Source organism: Rutilus rutilus, assembly GCF_951802725.1.
Source record: "Rutilus rutilus genome assembly, chromosome: 3".
Lineage (NCBI taxonomy): Eukaryota > Metazoa > Chordata > Actinopteri > Cypriniformes > Leuciscidae > Rutilus > Rutilus rutilus.
Window position 1 is genome coordinate 58,719,325 of NC_140211.1, and position 22,758 is coordinate 58,742,082.

The window sequence follows — 22,758 nt, forward strand, 5'->3', positions numbered from 1 at the left end:
CAATGCATACTGTATTAGATTTAGATTGTTAGACTGCAGCCACGCTCAATAAAGAAGAACTTCTGTTTGAACGCGATCCCAACATCTCCTGGTCTTTGCTTCGATGAAGGAATAAAAGTTCCCAACAATCTGTAATAAATTGCTTATACTCTATAAAAAATATATATTTTTAGTATTAAACAAATCACTGATTAAACATTGAGATCTACTGGATTAATTGATAGTCAAATGTATTCAAATGAACAACAACAGATGCAAAATAGAAAGTTTAATGTTCATAACATTATGAAAGGCAATTACTTTATAAGAAAAGTAAAGATTAAACATTAAAAGAAAGAAAAAGTTGTGATTTTGAATCTTGTAATAAATCAACAGAACAGATTCTGAAATGTTTGGAAAACAGTACATTTATGATGATCTTTTGTGAGATTAGAATTAAAAAGTTTTTAAAATAGCCAAATCAATTACTTGTGAATTTAAAAGTTACAATAAACCATCTCATTTATATAACAATGATTACAGCAATGTTAAGATGACGTTGATGTAATCAATGTAACATTTTAATGTGAAAAAAAGATTTAAATGATTAATGAACTATTAAGATGTAATGCCATGTTCACACATTTAGCCTTGTTTACTTCTTCACATCAGGACTGGGCAAAGGGTCGACAGATGAATTTTTGCAGACAGACTGAATACCCAAATCCTCCAAGTCAATGACCAGGGTTCCTGTGCCAGTTGCTGGAGGTTTACCTGCACACAAGCAGACATTAAAAAAGGGCTATGACAGCAATAATTATTCTCTTAAAAAAGAAACAACACTTACCATCATCCACGGTCAAAATGATAGCTGTGTATTTGCCATCTTTGACAAAGGGAGATTCTCTATCCGTAGGCCTCTTGACTTTAATCATTACAGTGTCTTGATCTACACTCAGCCAGCCGGCAGGATCACTGCCAACTTTATACCTGGAAGGAACCAAAACATACAGGTTAAAACTAGAAATGTTCAGCAAGAACATCTTAATGTTAGTTTAACAAAGTCTTATCTGGTAGTTTAAAATCATTTGCTGTTCAAAGGATATATAGGCATGCCGTAATTTGAATTCTGGGTAGAAAAGATTTGACATTGGAAGGTGTTACGTATTCCCTGGCTTTGTGGTTCGTGTGTTATGTGAAATTGGACTTTGGACTTTGCACCATGACCTCGAGCCAAATTCATAATTCGTCGTTACACAACATCCTTATGTATCGCTTTCTGCCAGGATTTTACATGCTTTTCTCAACTCAGTGAAGTGACGTCGGTGTCCGGGTTAGCGGTAGCATGAACCGTCAGGCAAGTGTTATTTAAATAAACTCCTGATGTACTTACAAACTTGCCGATGCCTCGTTTTATATGAGTACAGAACCTATTTGTACTACTGTATAAGTTTGGTGCCATTCTGGGCATTATTAGTGGGTTAATTTACCAGATCCATCATAGGATCCATTAGCGCCTGCACTAAACCATCCGGCTGATGTCTCTAAATAAGCTCTAACTTTAATAATGTTCGACCTTCTGGGGGGTGTTTGGCTCAAGGTCATGGTGCAAAGGACCCTAGGTTGATTTTACTCCGAACCATCCCTTTAATGAGCGTGTGCTAATGAGCTTGTGCTTAATAAGCGTGTGCTAATGAGCTTGTGCTTAATGAGCGTGTGCTAATGAGCGTGTGCTAATGAGTTGAAGATTTGCTATTATGTTTATTTTGTTATTAAACTCTTTGCATTTAGATCCAGCTCTCTGTTTGGTCAGCGTTAAAGAAGGAATATAGGCAGGGTGGCCAATGGCCGATGACTTGAGAATTGACCGTCCATAAATACTTTTTTTACTGGCTGTGAACAGGCCAAAACAGGCAGTTATGACACTAAAATATTAGATACCAGTGAAAAGTCTCTATTCAAATTTTGATACCACAGTTAAAACTACTAAACTAAATAATATAAATTTAAAATATTATTAAAGACAGGTAAACAGTCAAATTGCAAGCAATAGAACAAAGATACAAATGAAATAAACTGTGTTTTTCTTATAGGTCTAACAGTAGTAAGGTAAAGAGTAAAAAATCGAATGTAAAATAACACTGCATAGTCTTCTCTGTATAAATTAAATATAGATTCATCCATATTAAAGTTACAAAACTTATTTAGTCAAGAGCAGTGAGTGATTCTTTTTTTTCATTTGTTGATCATTTGTTTGATTAACATTATCAGGATTATTAGTGCACGGATCCAATATACTGATACTGACACACATGCATTTTCTTTCTTAACTTTTTACATTCACCTAAGACATAACCACTAAGACATTCACCTAAGACATGGACACTCGCAGAGACAGGCATTTTTTGACATAACGTTGTGGGAATTTGTCAGTTCAAGCGCAAGATGTGAAAGACAGATCAAATTAGTATTTGACAAGTTCATCAATGCAGATCTATAGGATTTTTATTGTTCGCTTTAAGATCTGGAAATCTCTAAAGAAAGTAGTCAGAATTTTCAAATGGGATGATGAAATTTTCTAATATTTCTTACATTATCTTCTCTGATTTTCCAGTCACAATAATAACAGCTGTGCCAGTGGTTGAATAACCGCCTCCATTCATGTCAGTAGCCGTAATTAACACAGTATATCTGGAATATGTCTGAAAAGAAAGATGTTTTCTGGTGAGTTTGTTTACATGAAATTATTCTTCACCAGTGTGAGATCTATACATCATTTCTCACCTCTTTGTCCAAGCCTAAAGCATTCACACGAATTCCTCCAGTAACAGAGTTGATTGTAAACAGGTCTGGTTTTGGCAATTCTGGATCTTGCTTGACGATTGAGTAACTGACAATACCATTGTTAGTATTTGGATCATCTGCATCAGTGGCTGTGACTGTCATAAACTCATGACCTTCAGTGAGAGAAGAAGAAAGACTGATTCTGTGAAACTGAAGAGGCATTTGGGGAAAAACTGCTAAACATTTCATTGAGAAACTGCATCATACACCTACCTATATCAGCAGCTTCAGGAACACTTCCATTGAATGGATTTTGTGTAAAAACAGGCTTATTATCATTTTGGTCCAGCACATTTACAATAATTTCCATTGGCTTTTCTACAAAATTCCCATCAACTGCAATCGCATGAGCTACAAGCTAAAGACAGGAGAAGAGATACAGGCATGTTAAAGGTGCATTGTGTAATATTTATGAGGATCTGTTGACAGAAATGCATTATAATATATATAAATAACTATGTTTTGAGTGGTCTATAAAGATCTTACAAAATTAACCGTTATGTTTTTATCACCTTAGAATGAGCCATTTCTATCTACATACACTGCGGAACCCCTTACACCAGGAGTCACCAACCCGTCGATCGCGATCGACAAGTCGATCTTGGAAGCATTTTAAGTCGATCGCGAAGAGTTTTCAAAATCAGAGGAAAAAAAATATATATTTTTTTTATTCATTATTATTTATTAATTTAAAATGCACCATGTGTGAGCCTATTGTGTGTAGTAAATGGTGTCTAGGGGAGGGAAAGGGGTATATCTGTCCAATCAAATAGCCTATAGTTTACATATAATGTCTGTAAAACAACCGCTGACTTAAGCCTTGTTTATACTTTCGCCTGGCACCGCAGCGCGAGCCTCCGCTGACTGCGCGCGCACCTCCCCAAACAGACGAGGCATTTATACTTGACGCAACTGTTTTAGACTGAAAACCAGACCATACAACTGATTTAGACGCGCAAACTGGGTGCCGGTGTGATGAGATGTACTAATATCCGTCTGCTCGGGCAGATTTGGCTGAAAGTCGTGCATCTTCGGATGCGGAGGCGCGCGCGCTGTTACAATGACATCATTTTTTGCCGCGCGCGCACCTCCGCAAATGTTGAATTATAGTTGACAGTTTGTATAGTTATATACTATTTGTATAGTTAAATAAATATTTTGCTAGTGACTAACAGGCAACAAAGAATGTCAAAGTAGAACTACATTGTGGCCTTGTTTTTTCATAATTTTATGCAAGTGGTAGATCTTGGTTTACATTTGGACTTTGGATGTGATCTTAGGCTTGAAAAGGTTGGTGACCACTGCCTTACACGTTAAGTCGCCATTTTGCGCCACCATATTTCTACAGTAGAAAACTTAAACGGACAAACTTCTCTACAGAGCGTCTTTCGTCACTCTTTTGTTTTTGTTTCTTCGTTGGTGTTTTTAGAGGCGAACAATTCACAACCGAACCGCTAGATGCTGCTAAAATCTACACACTGCACCTTTAAGAGACAAATATCTGAGGTTGTTTGAAAACACAAATAAATTAGAGTTGTAGTTTTTTATTTTCATGTCTGTTAGCTTTGTTTGATACGTCAATATGCAAGTGTAGTTATGACTTAAATTTTAGTAGGCATACTAATTACAATAAATGTACTGTATCTTCAAACATGAAAAGTAAATTGTGTGTCAAGCTATTTCACAAGGCCTTTTTTCAGATTCTTTATACTTTTTTATCTTAGCTTTCAAAGAACTAAGAACGAGCAGACAATCCAATGCTGAAATGCACTAAAAAAATCAACTTACTCTGTATGAAGCTTTTTTTTCTCTGTCGAGTGTCCGAGTCACATACAGATTCCCTGATGATCTGTCTATAGTAAAAGTCCCCTTAGGCTCCAGATCCGCTCCTTCACCTGTGAGCTTGTATTCCATCTGAGCTTCCTTAGAATAGTCAGACATTATCTGAATACAGAAAGCAATAAGATACAATAACAGAACATGTTAATAAGAGACAATAACAAAAGTTGTCAATAACAGACACATCTCTTTCTCGTTCATCTAATTTTATCATTTCCTTCATGACTTTCTCTCACCTTGACAAGTTTCTCTGGGAAAGGACCTCTGCCTTCCTCAAGTATATTGAATGGAGGAATAACCCAACCTCCTCTCTTTGCTCTCTTCAGACCCGTTGAAGACTTTGGAAACATCAGAACCAGATCATCAGCGGGAGATTCCATCTGAAAATGTTAGTAAAAGACAATGTGCAACAAAACATTTTTTGTTTACAATTAAACACAGCACACAATCCATCAAATATCTGGATAATTGCACCTTTAGAATCAGAAAGAACTTTATTGCCAAGTATGCTTACAACACAAGGAATGTGTCTTCATGACAGAAGCTTCCAGTGCACAGACAGAAAGACACAGATAACAAAAATAATATATATAAAAATTAGTGCTGTTAGAGATAACGCATGTGATTAATTTCAAAACCCTTAACACGTAAAAATAATTTAACACAAGTAACGAAAATAACTTACGTGAAGTACGTCATTAATGTAATTTTCGTCACACAGTTAGATCACACTGAGCATCTACAAGTGTCTGTAACCCTGGTAGGAGGAAATTTCCCCAATCCTGCATCTCTGTTTGCAATCAGATCATTTTAAACTGTTAAACTCTGTGAAAGTTTTCAGTGATCCAGTGATCAAATTCATTCAAACGATCAGTCCAAAACAGCGCTAATGTAAAGAAGGCCAGGCTGATTACATCAGAGATATCAGAGAGAATAGAGACTCACATTGTGTTTTTAGTGTATTCTAGTGTGAGCTTTGCTTTAAACCACGAGCTCTGTCATATTCTGTGATTGTTTCTGAAGAGCAGTTTTGGTGACGTACAGGAGTCGTACAGTAAGTGTGTGAGAGTCTGTTATATTAATGCACAAACAACAAACTGTGTGTGTGTGCTCTCGATCACCGATCGCATGCTGCATTTCTGTACAGACACATTTCAGTTTACACACACACTCAGGATAATGTTTGCTGTGTTTAGTAATTGTACGTTTATGCAGTCAGGTCAAGGTGGTTGATTTAGGAGTTTTTTTTTCCTCCATGTGGTCCTGTTCAGTATCGCAGTTTGGCTCATTTAAAATGTAAAAAAGCTCTCTGTTGTTGCTCTGTACACTTATAATACACTGCAGAATCTGAAAAGTTTTTTGTTTTTTCTGTAATGTTTTTTTGTTTTTTGTTCATGGGTGCTTTGGTGTGCATAATTTTATTATAGGCCTATAATAGTAATTATATGGAATCCTTATCATTTGGTTATTTGGTGTCCCTTTGGAGTCTCTGAGGGTCTTGAGGCTTGCAGAAAATAGTTTTGTGAGAATCACCCTTCAATCTGATTGTTTACTTTGCTGGATTTAGCAAATTATGATAAAATTAATGTTAAACAAGATAAATGGCATATGCTTCATTTCACGATAAGTGTGATTCATTTGATTAAAAATACAAAATAGACAATATGTGTACAGGTGTTATGTACAAATGCAAGAGAATGTGAATAAAAGGTATGATATGCTAAATAAATCTAAGTATAAATAGTGTTGTGTATTTGCACATGTTTATTGCCCAGTGGAGGCATTTAACTGTTCATGAACTGTTCACTGCCTGAGAAAACAACTTTTCTTGATTCTGGCTGTTCTGGTGCTCATTGGTCTGTAGCGCCGGCCAGACGGAAACAGTTCAAAGAGGAATTGGGGTAGATGTGAGGAATCCAGAGTGATTTTGCCAGCCCTTTTACTCACTCTGGATAAGTACAGTCCTTGGAGAGTGGGAAGGGGTGTACCGATGATTCTCTCGGCAGTCCGGACATTCCTCTGTAGTCTTCTGAGGTCTGATTTGGTAGCTGAGCTGAAGCAGACAGTAATAGAAGTGCAGAGGACAGACTCTATGGGCCCTATCATACACCCCGCTAGTTTCAGCCCGACGCAGTTTTCATTTTCTCCTCCTGCTCCACGTTGTTTAAATATCAAATGCATTTGTGCTCATCTATTCTCCCATGGGCTGCTGGTCTGAGAACGAGTGTGTGTTCAGGTGCATTGTTGGCGTGTTGCTATTTTGAGGAACTTAAATAGACTGTGCCATTGACCAACTGAAACCTGGTCTAAAGTCAATGGCGCAGTATTTTTTTGTTATTTCAAGAGCGCATTAGTTACATGAGCCTCTTACATGTAACACGAGACAACGCGCTTACACTCTGCTTATTACAAACACACTGTCACAAATACAGCCTCTGTGGTTCCCTCCAATCACCACCAGCGGGAACGTGGGATTGATCACCTTCACAGGTGTCACTCATTATCATGACTATTTTAACCAGCTTCTCCTACTTCTCCTCGCGAAGTCTTGTTTTGCCGTGCTGACATTTCTGAGCGTTTTCTCCATATTCTGTCTTGTTGATTATTTACCTGGACTGTTTATCGTCTCTGACCCATTTCTGCCTGCCTACCGACCTAGTGCTTTGTTTATCTGGATTACCCCTCTGTCTGCCTGCTGCCTGTCCTGATTACTTCTGTTCTACGACTACGAGTTACGATCTGTCTACGTTGTTGCATCTACTGTTGTTTGACCCACGCCTGTTTGACTATTCTTTTGGAGTATCTAATAAAGCTGCACATGGATTCCAATCAGCCTGAGTCTCCGTTACAGAAGACTTCGCCACACACAGATCCAGCGGCTTTCCAGCAACTCTCCACAGAGCTAAGTGCTCAAGCCTCTGTCTTGGCAGTACACCAACAACAGCTCGTTCGTCTCACCTCGCTCACGGAGGATCTGGGCAAAACGCTTCAAGCCATCCACCCGTTACTAGCTGAACGCAGTGTCCCTCCGCCCAGCCAGCCACCATCAGCCGCCGTTTCCACGCCACCGATCACCGCTGCCAGTCCACGCTTGGCGTTTCCCGAGAAGTTTGACGGCTCGCCCACCAAGTGTAAGGGTTTTTTACTCCAATGCAATATGTTTGTTAAACAACAACCATTGCTATATCCCACTGAGGACAGTCGCATAGCTTTTGTTTGCTCCTTGCTCACGGGAAAGGCTTTAGATTGGGCGACCGCAGTTTGGAGTGAGGATTATGCTACGTTTCCCTCCTTCACTAATTTTCTGCAACGCTTCAGGGAAGTGTTCGAACATCCGACAGGCGGTAAGGAGGTTGGTGAACAGTTATTAGCACTTCGTCAAGGAACGAGCTCTGTCGCTGAATATGCTTTAACGTTTCGGACATTTGCTGCTCAGACTGGCTGGCAAGAATCTCCTCTTAAACTGCTGTTTCGTAAGGGATTGAATACCGATTTGCAATCCGAACTGGCATGTCGGGATGAGGATAAAACTCTTGATCAATTCATTGAGCTGGCCATACGGGTGGATAATGTGGTGAGAGTTCGACGTCCCTTCCGTCAGTTTAATCCCACTGTTGCACAAACATCTGAGACCGAACCCATGCAGATCGGAGTTACACGAGTTACACATCTCAGCACGGAGGAGAGAGAGAGACGCATACAGCAAAATTTGTGTCTCTATTGCGGTCTTCCAGGCCACATGAGATCCAACTGTCCCACTCGACCCTCACGCAGATCCACTATGGTGAGTAAATCTGCCATTCAATCTACCAGTTTTAAAATACCTGTGTCAGTTGAAATTAGTGGTCTAACTATCCATACTGATGCACTCATAGACTCAGGAGCTGCTGGTAATTTTATGGACATGTCGTTCGCTAAAACTCATCATATTCCTCTTGTTCCCTGTGAATCTCATGTGGCAGTGGCAGCATTAGATGGACGTCCGTTGGGTTCCGGTCAGATACAATTCATCACACAGGCTATCTCACTCACCATCGGAGTCCTGCACACAGAAACCATACGCTTCTTCATTTTCCAGTCTCCACGCAATCCGATCATCCTGGGTCTCCCCTGGCTAGAATCACACAACCCCAGTATCTCCTGGACGGACAAACAAATTAAGCAGTGGTCAGATTTCTGCCATCAACATTGCCTGCCTCCATCACTTCAATCCACATCTCTGAAGGAACCACAATCTACACAACTTCCAGAGGTATACCGAGATTTGGCTGAAGCCTTCAGTCAGTCCAAAGCCACTCACCTACCACCTCATCGGTCCAGTGACTGTGCTATAGACCTGCTGCCAGGTACAGTTCCACCCAAGGGAAGGGTGTTTCCACTATCTCAACCCGAATCAGAGGCTATGCAGGCATATATTGATGAGGAATTAATCAAGGGGTTCATTCGTCCCTCTACTTCACCAGCATCCGCAGGATTCTTCTTCGTCAAGAAGAAGGATGGGGGTCTCCGTCCGTGCATCGACTACAGAGGTCTCAATGACATTACTGTCAAGTTCCGCTATCCGTTACCGCTGGTTCCAGCCGCTCTCGAGCAGCTCTGTAAGGCTAAAATCTTCACTAAACTTGATCTGCGCAGCGCTTATAATCTAATTCGCATCCGGGAGGATGATGAGTGGAAGACCGCCTTCTCCACGACGACTGGGCACTATGAATACCGGGTAATGCCCTTCGGCCTGGCCAACAGTCCCTCTGTCTTTCAGGCGTTTATCAACGACGTGTTCCGGGACATGCTGAACCGTTATCTCATAGTCTATATTGCCGATATCCTCATTTATTCTGACTCCCTGGAGGACCATCTGAACCACCTTCGTGCTGTATTGCAACGTCTGATCTCCCATCAGCTATACGCCAAAGCAGAGAAGTGTGAGTTTCATCAATCCACAATATCATTTCTGGGCTACATCATCAGTGCAGGCGGGATAGCTATGGATGATAAGAAGGTTCAGTCAGTCCTTAATTGGCCCCAACCAAGAACGCTTAAAGAGATGCAACGCTTCCTAGGATTTGCCAACTTTTACCGAAGGTTCATCCGAAATTTCAGTTCAGTTGCAGCCCCATTAACTTCCATGACCAAGAGGGGACAACAACGTCTATCTTGGACTCCTGAGGCCATCAAAGCTTTCCAAAACCTTAAGGAGAGATTTACCTCAGCCCCCATTCTACATCATCCGGACCCGGACCGTGAATTCGTTGTGGAGGTGGATGCGTCCAACACGGGTCTTGGCGCTGTCCTCTCCCAGCGTCATGGTGAGCCGCCCAAATTATATCCATGTGCTTTCTACTCACGTAAACTCAATGCAGCCGAGCAAAACTACGATGTAGGAAACCGTGAACTTCTGGCCATGAAGGCTGCTTTCGAAGAATGGCGTCATTGGCTAGAGGGCTCCAAATTTCCCTTTTCCGTACTCACCGATCATCGAAATCTCGAATACCTCAAATCTGCCAAAAGACTCAATTACAGACAGGCACGATGGGCTTTGTTTTTCACCCGCTTCAATTTCACCGTCACCTATCGACCTGGCTCACGCAACACCAAGGCGGATGCATTATCACGTTTACACGAACCTTCCACATCTCCGACTACCAAGGAATCCATCATTCCCACTTCCATAATTCTCGCACCAGTTCTATGGGACATCATGACCGAGATCTCGGAGGCCCACACCAGGGAACCACCACCAGCTGAATGCCCACCAGATCGCACCTATGTTCCGCAGGCATTCCGCAGTCTGAACCAAGAACTGATCCGCTTCCTTCGATCATACTGCCACCGCAACCAGTCTGATTGGAGCCGCTACCTGTTGTGGGCCGAGTACGCTCAAAACTCCCTTCGCAAGCCTGCCACTAACCTCACCCCATTCCAATGCGTGCTGGGATACCAACCACCACTCTTCCCGTGGTCCGGCGAGCCCTCCAACCTACCTGCAGTCAATGCATGGATCCAACGTAGCGAAGCAACCTGGGACGCAGCTCATGTCCATCTTCAAAGAGCTGTTCATCGAACCAAGGAACAAGCGGACCGCCATCGACGTCCCAATCCGGTCTACCAACCCGGCCAGTGGGTCTGGTTATCCACCCGTGACCTCCGCCTCAGACAATCTTGCAAGAAGCTCAGTCCCAGGTTCGTAGGTCCCTTTCAAATCACTAAACAAATCACACCAGTTTCATTCCGTCTATCTTTGCCTTCTGAATACCGTATCTCACCCACTTTTCATGTCTCTCTGCTCAAGCCCGCTGGTGGACCGAGAGGAGCGGAGATCCAGGAGGAGGCTGGTGACCAGAGGGCTCCCCCCATCATCAGCGACGGCGAGGAGGTTTATCGTGTCAGAGAGATCCTGGACTCTCGTCGCCGGGGTAGAATTCTGCAATACCTCGTGGATTGGGAGGGGTATGGTCCCGAGGAACGCTCCTGGGTCGACACCGTCGACATTCTGGACCCCTCACTCACCACTGACTTTCATAATGCTCATCCTGATCGACCTGGCCCAAGGCCCAGAGGTAGACCCAGGCGACGGTTACCTCCTCGTGTCAGGAGTCATTCGCAAGGGGGGGGGGCTCTGTCACAAATACAGCCTCTGTGGTTCCCTCCGATCACCACCAGCGGGAACCATCTCCCGAGTATTAACTCTTTTCGAACTCCATTTCCCATAATTCACGTGCTTGGGATTGATCACCTTCACAGGTGTCACTCATTATCATGACTATTTTAACCAGCTTCTCCTACTTCTCCTCGCGAAGTCTTGTTTTGCCGTGCTGACATTTCTGAGCGTTTTCTCCGTATTCTGTCTTGTTGATTATTTACCTGGACTGTTTATCGTCTCTGACCCATTTCTGCCTGCCTACCGACCTAGTGCTTTGTTTATCTGGATTACCCCTCTGTCTGCCTGCTGCCTGTCCTGATTATTATTTCTGTTCTACGACTACGAGTTACGATCTGTCTACGTTGTTGCATCTACTGTTGTTTGACCCACGCCTGTTTGACTATTCTTTTGGAGTATCTAATAAAGCTGCACATGGATTCCAATCAGCCTGAGTCTCCGTTACTCACACTCTGCTTATTACACACACAGGGATGCGCAGCAGCACATAAACATGCCAAATTATTATTGCGTACATAAAGATATGGAGCACGAGCAGATCCGTTTCCTCGCTAGAGAAGCGCTAAGTTTTTCCACTTGCAAACTTGTTCCACTTGTTTTTCCACTTTCCGCCATGTAAATAGCGAATCCGCCATGCTGGCTTTTAAAGGGAATGGGAGATGATACTCTGATTGGTTTATTGCACGTAAAGCCCAAAACACACCCATTACTCATTAAGAGAATAGAGACAACCCTTTTGGATCATGTGCCGGGCGCACCGACCATTTGTCCCGTCGTTAATTTAGCAAAAGTGGATTCAGACACGCCGTAAGTGCACTAGAGCTGCGTGCTTTAGACCATGTGATTAGATAGGTAAAATAGGGTCCAACGACTGCAGAGTAGACCTGCAGAATCAGGTTGAACTTCCTCAGGTCATCCGCAAACATCAGGAGCTTGACTGAAGGGTCTTTGGTGCTGCAGTCGTTAGTGTACAGGGAGAAGAGCAGAGGGGAGAGCACACACCCCTGGGGGGTGCCAGTACTGATTGCACAGGTGTTGGACAGGAATTTTCCCAGTCTCACTAGCTAGCTGTCAGAAAGCTGGTGATTCATTGACAGATGGAGCTAGGAACAGAGTACTGGGTTAGTTTGGTCTGGAGGATATCTGGGAGGATAGTGTTGATGGTGATGGTGAAGTCCGCAAATAGGATCCTCACATAACATCTTGACAGTCCCCAGTCTGTTGTGGGATGTAGTGCAGTCCCATGTTGAATGCATCATCCACAGACCCGTTTGCTCAATAAGAGAAAAACTGAAGGGGGTCCAGCAAAGGTCCTGTGATGTCCTTCAGGCAGGCCAACACCAGTCTTTAAAATGAATTCATGGCTGCAGACGTTAAACGTAGTCATTCAGTCCTGTGATTTTGGAATTTATTTGGGATGGGGATGATTGTGGGACAATTGAAGCCAGTGATCTGGTGAAGATCTTTGTAAAGATAGGGGCCAGCTGGTCAGCACAGGATTTTAGACAGGCTAGTGAAACACCTGTTCATCATATAAAGCAATTGTGTCGCTTCAGAAAATGTGGACTAATCTCTTCATGAACTTTTTGAAGCGATATATTGGTAGTTGCATGGACTGTCAATGGAGGGACAGAAAGCTCTCAGATTTAATTTAAAATATCTTCTCGTGTTTCGAATATGAACGAAAGTCTTACAGGTTTGGAACGACATGAGGGTGAGTAACTGACATTTCACATTCTTTTTTTGGGGGGGGGGGGGTGAACTAACCACTTACAAGTTGTCAGATTTTATCAAGACAATTTTCTTTCCACTTTCTATAACCAGAAAGAAGAAGAGGAGTGAAAGGGTGTATGGTATGGTATTGTCTTCAACGAGCACAAGAGGGCCCACATCACTCCTCTGTTCATCTCTCTGCACTGGCTACCACTCGCTGCTCGCATCAAGTTCAAGGCATTGACGCTTGCTTACAGATCTATCACAGGCTCAGCTCCTCCTACTTTCACTCACTCCTACGAGTCTACATTACATCCCTACCAGAAGCCTACGATTGATCAATGAGCGACGTCTCGTGGTTCCATCACAGAGAGCCACAAAATCACTTTCCAGAACATTCTCATTCACAGTTCCATGCTGGTGGAATGCTCTCCCCACCCTCATCCGGAATGCAGAATCCCTGACAACTTTCAAAAGACAGCTGAAAACCTATCTCTTAACCTCATAAAAAAAAAAAAAATAAAAAAAAAAAATTCTCTCCTTTTTCCTTCTTCCTTTAAATCCTCGCTTATCGGGCTTATGCTACTCTGAACAATGCCTGAACTTCGTATTTTGAGCACTTCTTGCATTGTTTCTTGCCTCTTCACGATGACTTGCTTAATTTAGTCCTAATTTGTAAGTCGCTTTGGACAAAAGCGTCTGCTAAATGACTAAATGTAAATGTAAATGTAAATGTATGGTGGTGTAAGGGTAGTGATGCAAAACAGAGGAAGAGATAGAAGAGGCCAATAACAGGCACATTTTTGATTAAATAAAGGCCACTATAATGGACCATGTTCTCAATCATGACCTTACTGTAATGTTGGGTGTACTCTTTGTGCGTTTTGGCCGTTCGTTTGCACGACAACGGTATTTTGGGTGCCTGAAAACGCAAAAGTTTGGAAAAAAGTTTCAAAGTGCACGTTATTGAAAACGGTCTCCTTGTAAACAACAAAAGCGCAAATCTCTGAAGACGATGACGTCATGCCACATGCGTATTACGGGTTCAGTCTAGAGTGTTTTATCGCCATATAATGGCCTGGCAGCAGAATACAGGGTTTTTAATCGTTTTAGCGGATCCATGTGAATGGGGAAAGGAAAACTTCTCTGTTTTAAACACATCGCTGTCATTTAAACATACCCTTATTTACACAAGATAACAAAGGGCTAAGGAGGAACAGGTGTGAGTAATAAATCACTATGGCAACAAACAAAGCAGCAATGTAAACAAAAGCAAACAGGACAGGCTTGTACTGTACTGACAGCAGTTTCTGGAAGGAACTTGTTTGTACCTGTGGAGAGGAGATGTTCATGACCGTGTCCATGTGATGGTCCTTATGATGATGATGGACACACTCAACTCTGACAGATACCGTGTGCTTCTTGCCACTGGAGTCCCAAGCGTCCACAGAAAACACCTTGTGGCCTTCATGAAGAGTCACTTGTCTCTTCAGCGTTACAGTCCCATCCGCGTTCACATCAAACCGCCTGTCAGAGGACTGAAAGATTGTTCTTGTTCTTCCATCGCATGCTTTAAAAATGACTGTCAGAAAAAGAGATTCAATTGGCTCAATAAAGCATCTTGTCAAGTATGTAAACCTGGAGTGGGGAACAAGACGCTGTGTCAGTAGCAGATGCTATGGGAACACCCTCCAGGTGTGATGATGATCTGAAATAGTATTGTCAAAAGCATAGTGTTGCTGGAAATTCTAACAAAACACAGGCGGATAGTTAAATTCCTGAATAAGAAAAATCTGAGGAGTGATCGCGTGTCCTTTTGAGGCATGACTCAGCGGGAGGGAGTCCTTTATAGCATCAACTACTGATGCAGCATCAAGTGAATCTATGAACATTTATTTATTGCATACATCATTAATCAACACTTATTTGTGAGATACAACACTTAAACTTGAGTGAGACCCTTAATGTTAACTCTGATGAAAGCAAATTTAGTGGATGTACAGTATAAAATGTGACTGAATGTTGCAGATTACAGTTAAACCAGTTTAATTAGAAGAACTAGTTCATTTAGATATCTGATTGCATTGGGTAAGGCATTAATTTGCCAAATACTAAAAATATGTAAACAAAAACTCAAAGGGCCCTATTTTAACGATCTGAAACGCAAGTGTCAAAGCGCAAAGCGCAAGTAACTTTGTGGGCGGGTCTCGGTGCTGTTGCTATTTTCCCGGCGGGATAAATGACTCTTGCGCCTGGCGCAAATCTAAAAGGGGTTGGTCTGAAGTAGCTTCATTATTCATAGGTGTGGTTTGGGCGTAACGTGAAATAAACCAATCAGAGCGACATCTCACATTCCCTTTAAGAGCAGGCGCGCTTTTTCTAAGCGGATTCCTATTATAACGGCGGATTTGCCAGGCGCGCGCCAGGAGCGGTTCACAGCCGAGGAGACCGACGTCCTTGTCACGGCCGTAAAACACAGAGAAGTGACATTGGGGATGGAGAAACAAACACACCCAAATTAGCTTCGGTTAAACAGGCGTATGATAATTTGGGCGTATGATTAAATGTGTAAGCTAGATTTATGCCTATTTTATTTTCACATCTTCATGGACACAACAATGATTTCCCTCGTGTATTAATATGAATAAATGAATGAAATCTTTATTTCGAACAATTAAAAAATAAATTAAACCAAAGACAGCAACACATTAAATATCCATCAATAAAAATAAAACAAAATCAAGAAAAACAAACCCTTTTTTTTTTTTTTTTGGCATAATAATCACACTGTTCGAAAAGGGATACGTAGAAGCCCTAGGCTTATCAAGACCTACAAGACCTAATATTTTTCCTAGTAATAATGTATGATTTGCAAAAATGAAAACGGCTGCTTCTGTGTAGATGAGAGCATCAAATTGTAATGCGCGTTGTGCACATGCTACATTGATTATGGCCAAGCATGCGCCCTTAAAATAGCATGAATAACATGCGCAACGCGCCACTGACTTTAGACTAGGTTTTTCCTGGTCACTGGCGGAATTGTTTTCTAAACCTGCAAAATAGCATGAGGGAACGTTTGCGCCGGAACACGCCTCCTCTTTGCGCTGAACCGCCCCGGGGAGCGCAAGTGTATTTGCTAGTTAACTGACGTGCGTCTGTGGAGGGAAAAGTCCGCTTTGCGCGGGTTCAAAATAGGAATGATACATGCGTCAGTGTACAAAGTCAATTGCGCTGGGTGCAAGATAGGGCCCAAAGTTCAGTTGCTTCAAGGTTTTATTTAAAGAGAACACAGCTTACCTCTTCCTAGTCTTTTTCCTTGGTGAAGGTCATCTCTGTGCACTTTAAAAACCAGCGACTCCGACTCAAAGCCTGGAGAACATGAAGACTCCTCCGCAAATCCACATACAAATACCTATTTTGAAACATATTGAATCCCTTTATGTAATACACTTGATATTTCCCATTTTTCAATTGCTAGCAAGCATCAGTCAATACTGACACCACTTTTTAAAAGTAAATCATTTTTTTATTTTTGTTCTGTTTAAAGCCACAGTCTGCTTTACCAACAGGAATCTTGTCCAATCGGTTCATCTCAAGTCTCCAAATTTTCTGAAACCACTGCACAGATGTCTTAAAAATATGAATAACACCTTTTCACTTTATTGACCTTACTACCTTTGCTAGTGTTTTGAAAGAATGAGTTGATTTGAGACATTTATGACGTATTTTGGTAGTTCCCATGAAGACTCTTCCGCAAATCCACATAAAAATACCTAATTTGAAACAGATTAAATCCCTTTATGCAATACACTTGATATTTCCAGGCTTAGGCCCAGAGAATGTGTAGTTGGGATATTCTAGTTATGGAGGCAATGATTCTTCCCCATTAGCATCCCTGTGGCATTAGCTGTTGTGCCAATTGGTAAGATGTTGAAAAAGTGAACTAACTATTGAGAAATGTGTCCTAGCAACTGTTAAAATTTTAATACTGCAATGTGCAAATACTTCGGTTTCGCTGACTGTGTGAAAAGTTTTGACAGTGTCACTTCACTTTTTACCAATGCATTATTAGCAATCAAAAAAAAAATAAAAAAAAACTGTATTACATGCTGCAGATAAAATCAAATAAGAAAACTAAAATAAATCAATAACATTAAATTAAAAATTGTGTTTCTTTTCACATAGGGGTACCCTTGTCCCAGTGGAACCTAATTTACAGACCAAGTGTGAATAACTACAAGCATATCACCCTGTTTGCACTCAGTTTGCAATTGTAAAGCAAACTTTTTTTTTTACAAAACACTTAATAAACACAATTAGACATAGCATTAGACAGATATAGCATTCAAAACTAACAGGTCTAGTTTTTCATTTGGAAAACACTGACATTAAAAATGCCACACTCTACTGTGTATATAATAAATATTTTTTAATTAGATTTTCATGATTTTAGATGGAAAGCACAAGGGGAAATCGGCATTTTTAAGGCATTTGAAAAGACTTATAAAAAATGTTCAGTTTTAATATTAAAATTAATTCATTTGTTTGTTTTTTTAATTTAATATAAAAACTATACAGAGGCAACAGCAACACATTTGATATTCATTTTTGGTTGTTGATGTAAAAATGTTCAGCGTTTTATTTCTCACTCTCACTCCTGATATATAAATCCTATATAACTCCAGTATATAAAATCCTACCTTGCAAAGGAAAACAACAACTGCCAATCGCACAGTTTTCATTGTCTCTCAAAAGTCCTTCAGGGATTCCTTTCTTGTTGGTTTTTAAGATTGTGCAGCTATTTCATCGCTTGCGTTCCCAAACACGCATGCAGATGGGGAGTTTGTTAACTTTATAGGGGAGTTTTCCTAAGGGTGTGGCATACAGAGTGATGCAATGTGGCAAGAAAAATAATATAACTTGACTGGAACCAATGAGGTGTAAGACTTGATTTTCCTGCTGAGACATAGGCTGAGATTAAACGCACTCCGCAATGAAAGGCACCCTGGAGAGAAGACCTCAAAGAAAGAGCACAGGACATTGTCTTGCCCAAACTCTTCTCCTTCCTTATCTCTGCATCCCCCTTTCCCTGATTCAAGTCACTAAAACTTCACTTAGAAGGTGTTAGAAGTCATAGTCTTCTCAGCCATGTCCAGAGAACAGTTCTGTAGGTTCAAGATTCCTTTGTAAGTATGTAATGCACATCTGTTATCTATTAAGTGGACTCGAGTGTTTGGCTGTAGAGAGAGACCTCTATGCTATTCTATTCTATGCATTGTGTGGAAGCCTTCGGACCGCAAGGCTCAGAAGGAAACTATACCGGATACTGACCATTTATAGATTTGTTATACAACATATATGATGTCATGTATGGTATCATTGGTTAGGATGGTCGAACTCCCCTTAGTCGTTCACTATATATTCCCGACATAGAGTTTTGTGAGTTTGAGCATTGTCTCCCCAGCTGGTTAGTTGTTCATTCATATGCCCGAATAAAGACGAAGGCTAAAGGCACTTTTCGTGTTGGAATTCTTCATTTCTAACAGAAGGTCTAGATACCACATATTATGTAGGCCTATCTTTTGAATCGATTGTTTGTTTTTTTCATTTTTATGTTAGGTATCATTTTAAATGTCTCAGTGCGATTAAAATGGTCTTAATTTCATTGCAGTCATTGGTATTATGAGAAAGATTGAAAAAAATTTTTGGGTGGAGTCTCTTCAAGATATCTGATCATTCTCCCCTCTCCCCCGAAACCAACATGAATAGACCCAAAACAACTCACAATATATTTATATAACAATATAATACAATACAATACAATATTATATACACAATATATTTGTACAAACCTTTTGTTCTGGTCTGTGTATATAAGGGTGAATGGCAGAGCAATTCACTGTCGTGCCGCACTCCACTTTATTCCTATGGGTGACGTCAAGCGACTTTAACGCGCCAACAAAGCATCCTGGGAAGGCGGCACAGCATTTGGAAAAATGCTGCGCGTCAAAAAGCTGGCCGATGCCCATCTTTATGCAAATGATTCCGTTGAACGCGACGCGACTATCCAATAGAAGCAGAGCACATGGAGACTGGGTGAATCATGAGCCGCTGGCTCAAAACAACGGCCATAGCGGTAAACTTGAGGAATGCCCATCAACGTACAAATGGAGGGGAGGTGTCGAGACACCACGCTTCAGTCGTGTCGCAAAAGTGGATCCGTACCGTGACTATCACTGAGAGTTGCAGCTCGCGACTATTAAAAAAAGTACACCTTTTGTTATGAGTAAGAAGAGAGCGGCCACTTAAGGGTAAAATAGTTCAACCCACTCACACTAAATGCGTCTCTATAGCCAGAGGTGGGTAGAGTAGCCAAAAACTGTACTCAAGTAAAAGTACAAGTACTTATAGAAATATTTACTCAAAATAAAAGTAATAATCTTAATAGTTACTTGAGTAAGAGTAAAAAAGTATCCAATGAAAAAACTACTCAAGTAGCGAGTTACTAGTTACTTTGGATCATATAGGCCTATATATATATATATATATATGTGTGTGTGTGAAGACTTCATGATGCAAAAGCCTCTGAGTGCCATCTGAAATTTTCCAAAGAGCATTTTTATCAAGCTCGTATATTTAAGTGCAGTAATTTCACTTTAATGACAATTAATTTAGGTAGGCTACTTTTCATTGCCATTTAAGTGAAATAACTGAACATAAACATACAAGCTTGATACAAATGCTCTTTTAGAAGAAAATTTCAGATGGTACTTAGAGGCTTTTGCCTCTTAAGTTGTCATATATATAAAATGATATTATTTAGATTTTTTATTTATTTAATAAAATGACCGCGGCTGCGGATGCCATATGCCCCAGAAGCCTCTGAAATTGCTTCAGTGGAACTGTTGTCTTCCGCCTGAACGTATTCAGGCAGTTCAGCACCGACTGTGCACGCTCACTGGAGAGACTTGCTGTCATGTTGACCGAGTCCCACTCCACACCGAGATAAGAGATGCTCTGCACAGAGGAGAGCTTGCTCTTCTCCCACTTGACCCGAAGCCCCAGAGGGGTGAGGTGACTGAGCACCAAGTCCCTGTGTTCGCATAACTGATCTCGGGACTGGGCCAGGATGAGCCAGTCGTCGAGAGAGTTGAGGATGTAAATGCCCACCTCCCTGAGTGGTGCAAGGTCAGCTTCCACAACCTTGGTAAAGACACGGGGAGACAAGGACAACCCAAAGGGTAGGACCTTGTACTGATATGCTCGACCTTCGAACGTAAAGCGTAGAAATGGTCTGTGTCGAGACATGAAAGTACGCATCCTTCAGGTCGATCACTGCAAACCAGTCCTGGGGGCGAACGCACATGAAGGATGCATTTCTGCGTGAGCATCTTGAACGGAAGCTTGTGCAGGGCCCGATTCAAGACACGCAGATCAAAAATAGGCCGTAACCCCCTCACTTTACTTGGGTAATATGAAGTACGGACTGTAAAATCATGGTGACTTGGTGACAGTGAAACGCCGGGGCAATATGTGCTTTATGGCCTCCGTCTCCGTCCTCGACAGTGTCGCCGAAGAGGCCGGCCTGGGAGATGGGGGTGTCGAGAAAGCAAACTTTGTCGGCGTCCTTCATCTCAGCCAGGTCTAACCAGAGATGACGCTCCTGGACCACCAGAGTGGACATCGTCTGGCTGAGGGACTGCGGTGTGACTTTCATTGCCGGGCAGATGGCAAGGTCAGTCGCCGTTCCCAGTTCCTGCAACAACCCCGGCTCAGAACTACCCTTCTGACTACCCACAACTACCCCCAGCTGTTTGAGATCTTTTGCCTGATGGACCTGCAGGATGGCCATGGCATGCAGGGTGGAGGCGGCCTGTCAGGTCGGCGGAGTAAACCTTAGGAGCCAGAGCTGCCGTCGTCTTACCCGCCTTGGACGGGAGGCGCGGATGATTCTGCCAGGTGGTGGCACTTTTCAATTTGCACCGCAATTGCACGGTGGAACGTCCACGTAACCCTTGGTGGCCCCACAATCGAGGGTAGTGAGAGTGGAGTAGGAAGAAGAACGGCTTTGGGCAGTAAAAGGTGCCTTCCACTTCTTCTGAACCTCCTCATGCGGGAAGAAAGGCACTGGGGCGGAGTGCGGCTGTGAATCGCGCCGCACCCAGGAACCAATCATCCAACCGCGAGCACTCAGGACACAATGCCCACAGCAGAACAGGAAAGCATGGCCGTCAGCTCTGAATCCGATTCAGAACGAGCTACAACCCCGGAGGGGAGCAGCTCGGCTTCCTCATCCTCTCCAGAGGACAAAAGCCCAATCCCCGATGCAGCAATCGACATCCAATCAAATGAGATACAGGGTGCCTCACAGAGGGACCTGCACCAACATTCGGCAACTCGACGGCACATGGCATGCTAGAGGAGTGGGAGGCTTGTGGAGGCGGACCCGATGAAGACGCTCCCACTGTAACCCTCAGGTCTCCCAGAGTGTGAACCAGAACTGCGGCACTACTACGAGAAGCGGTGGGGGGCTGGGTAGCAGCAGAGGGCACTCGTGCTTTTGTGAAGAAGGAGAGTGGCAACCGCAAGACCAACATGGACATGCCCTCGCAGTGAGTGTATACACCATCCACAAACGCTTTCTCAGCATGCTGTTTGCCCAGACATGTGCGACAACGATCATGGCCGTCAGACGAGGTCAGAAAACGACCAGATCCAGAAACACACGGAGGAAAAGACATCTTGAAAAAGATGCTGATCGCCCGTGCTTCTTTTTTAGGGAAACTGCTCTTGTAGCTGAAGCGCCCAGGGACGAATGCCGCGCTGTCTAATTGCAATAAAAACTGCAATAATGCCACTGGAATGCGCCTTCGAAGGTGAACTCCTAATAGCTATGAAAATTGCTGTTTTGTTCTCTTAATTTTCTTTAGAAAATGTGCACTCTTCTGTGAAGGTGATCTGGAAATGAGCGATCGCTTAAACACCCGCTTGGCTCTGAAGCAAAACATGAATGAAATCAAGCGTAGTGTCAGTTCTGGCAGGTCACGTTAGTCAAGCTTGCATCAGCTGACTCTCAGCTGATCCACGTCTACCTATAGGAATATGACGCCTATCACTGTATACATATATAAGCTCCTTCAGTATTATCAGCAGCTATCACGTTTCTCAGGAGCTAATTACCCTCCTCCCTCCCCAGCTCCTCCTGTCAGTCAGGATTTGGCATTCTGATTCCCCCTGAATCAGACTAAAATTCTCTAATTATGTTGTACATTAAAATGAATTATTAAAATAATAAAAATGTTATATAATTCATATAAAAATTTATACCCATATGTCCGGGTAGGTGTGACTCAGCATGCAAATCTCACTGGCCAATGTTCATTGGCTCATTTTGTTACCACTTTGAGGTGCTTGGGCTCCCAGATGAGACCCCAATACATCAGTATCGACATAACGTCAAACGTGACTGACTGAATGGGAACTAAGAGTCCGTGAAGGTGAAACTAAGACAACACAGACAGACCGGGGTGAATAATAGTAATTTATTTGTGGAAAAAAATCCTGAAATTCCAGGGCTGCAAAGATAAAAAACATTATGCTGTAGGCCATGTACAGTAATCTGAGGATTCTAGTTGTTGCACTTTCTGAAAAGGATGAGGAAACCGACAACCAGTTTTGTCTGTTTATTTCCCGCAGTTTTCTATTTTTTTTCTGTGACAAACTCA

General features: G+C 42.2%; 1 protein-coding gene across 1 annotated transcript; it reads right to left on the reverse strand.

Annotated features, from left to right (window-relative positions):
- Positions 1–253: 253 nt before the first annotated feature.
- Positions 254–17,889, reverse strand: LOC311288171 (cadherin-1-like). The gene is made up of 10 exons (XM_084405424.1): positions 17,734–17,889; positions 16,331–16,445; positions 14,365–14,615; positions 4,899–5,042; positions 4,612–4,767; positions 3,037–3,181; positions 2,764–2,936; positions 2,572–2,681; positions 827–969; positions 254–753 (listed from the first exon to the last, which is right to left on the reverse strand). The coding sequence occupies exons 1-10, from the start codon at positions 17,773–17,775 to the stop codon at positions 635–637; spliced, it is 1,398 nt and encodes a 465-aa protein (XP_084261550.1). The 5' UTR covers positions 17,776–17,889; the 3' UTR covers positions 254–634.
- Between the last annotated feature and the right edge of the window lie 4,869 nt (positions 17,890–22,758).

Excerpts from the sequence above, each read along its gene's own strand:
- LOC311288171 (XM_084405424.1), bottom strand. The coding sequence starts at position 17,775 with ATGAAAACTGTGCGATTGGCAGTTGTTGTTTTCCTTTGCAAG. Across the intron at positions 4,768-4,898 it reads TCCCAGAGAAACTTGTCAAG|ATAATGTCTGACTATTCTAA; the intron begins GTGAGAGAAAGT and ends TTCTGTATTCAG. Across the intron at positions 754-826 it reads CATTTTGACCGTGGATGATG|GTAAACCTCCAGCAACTGGC; the intron begins GTAAGTGTTGTT and ends GCTTGTGTGCAG.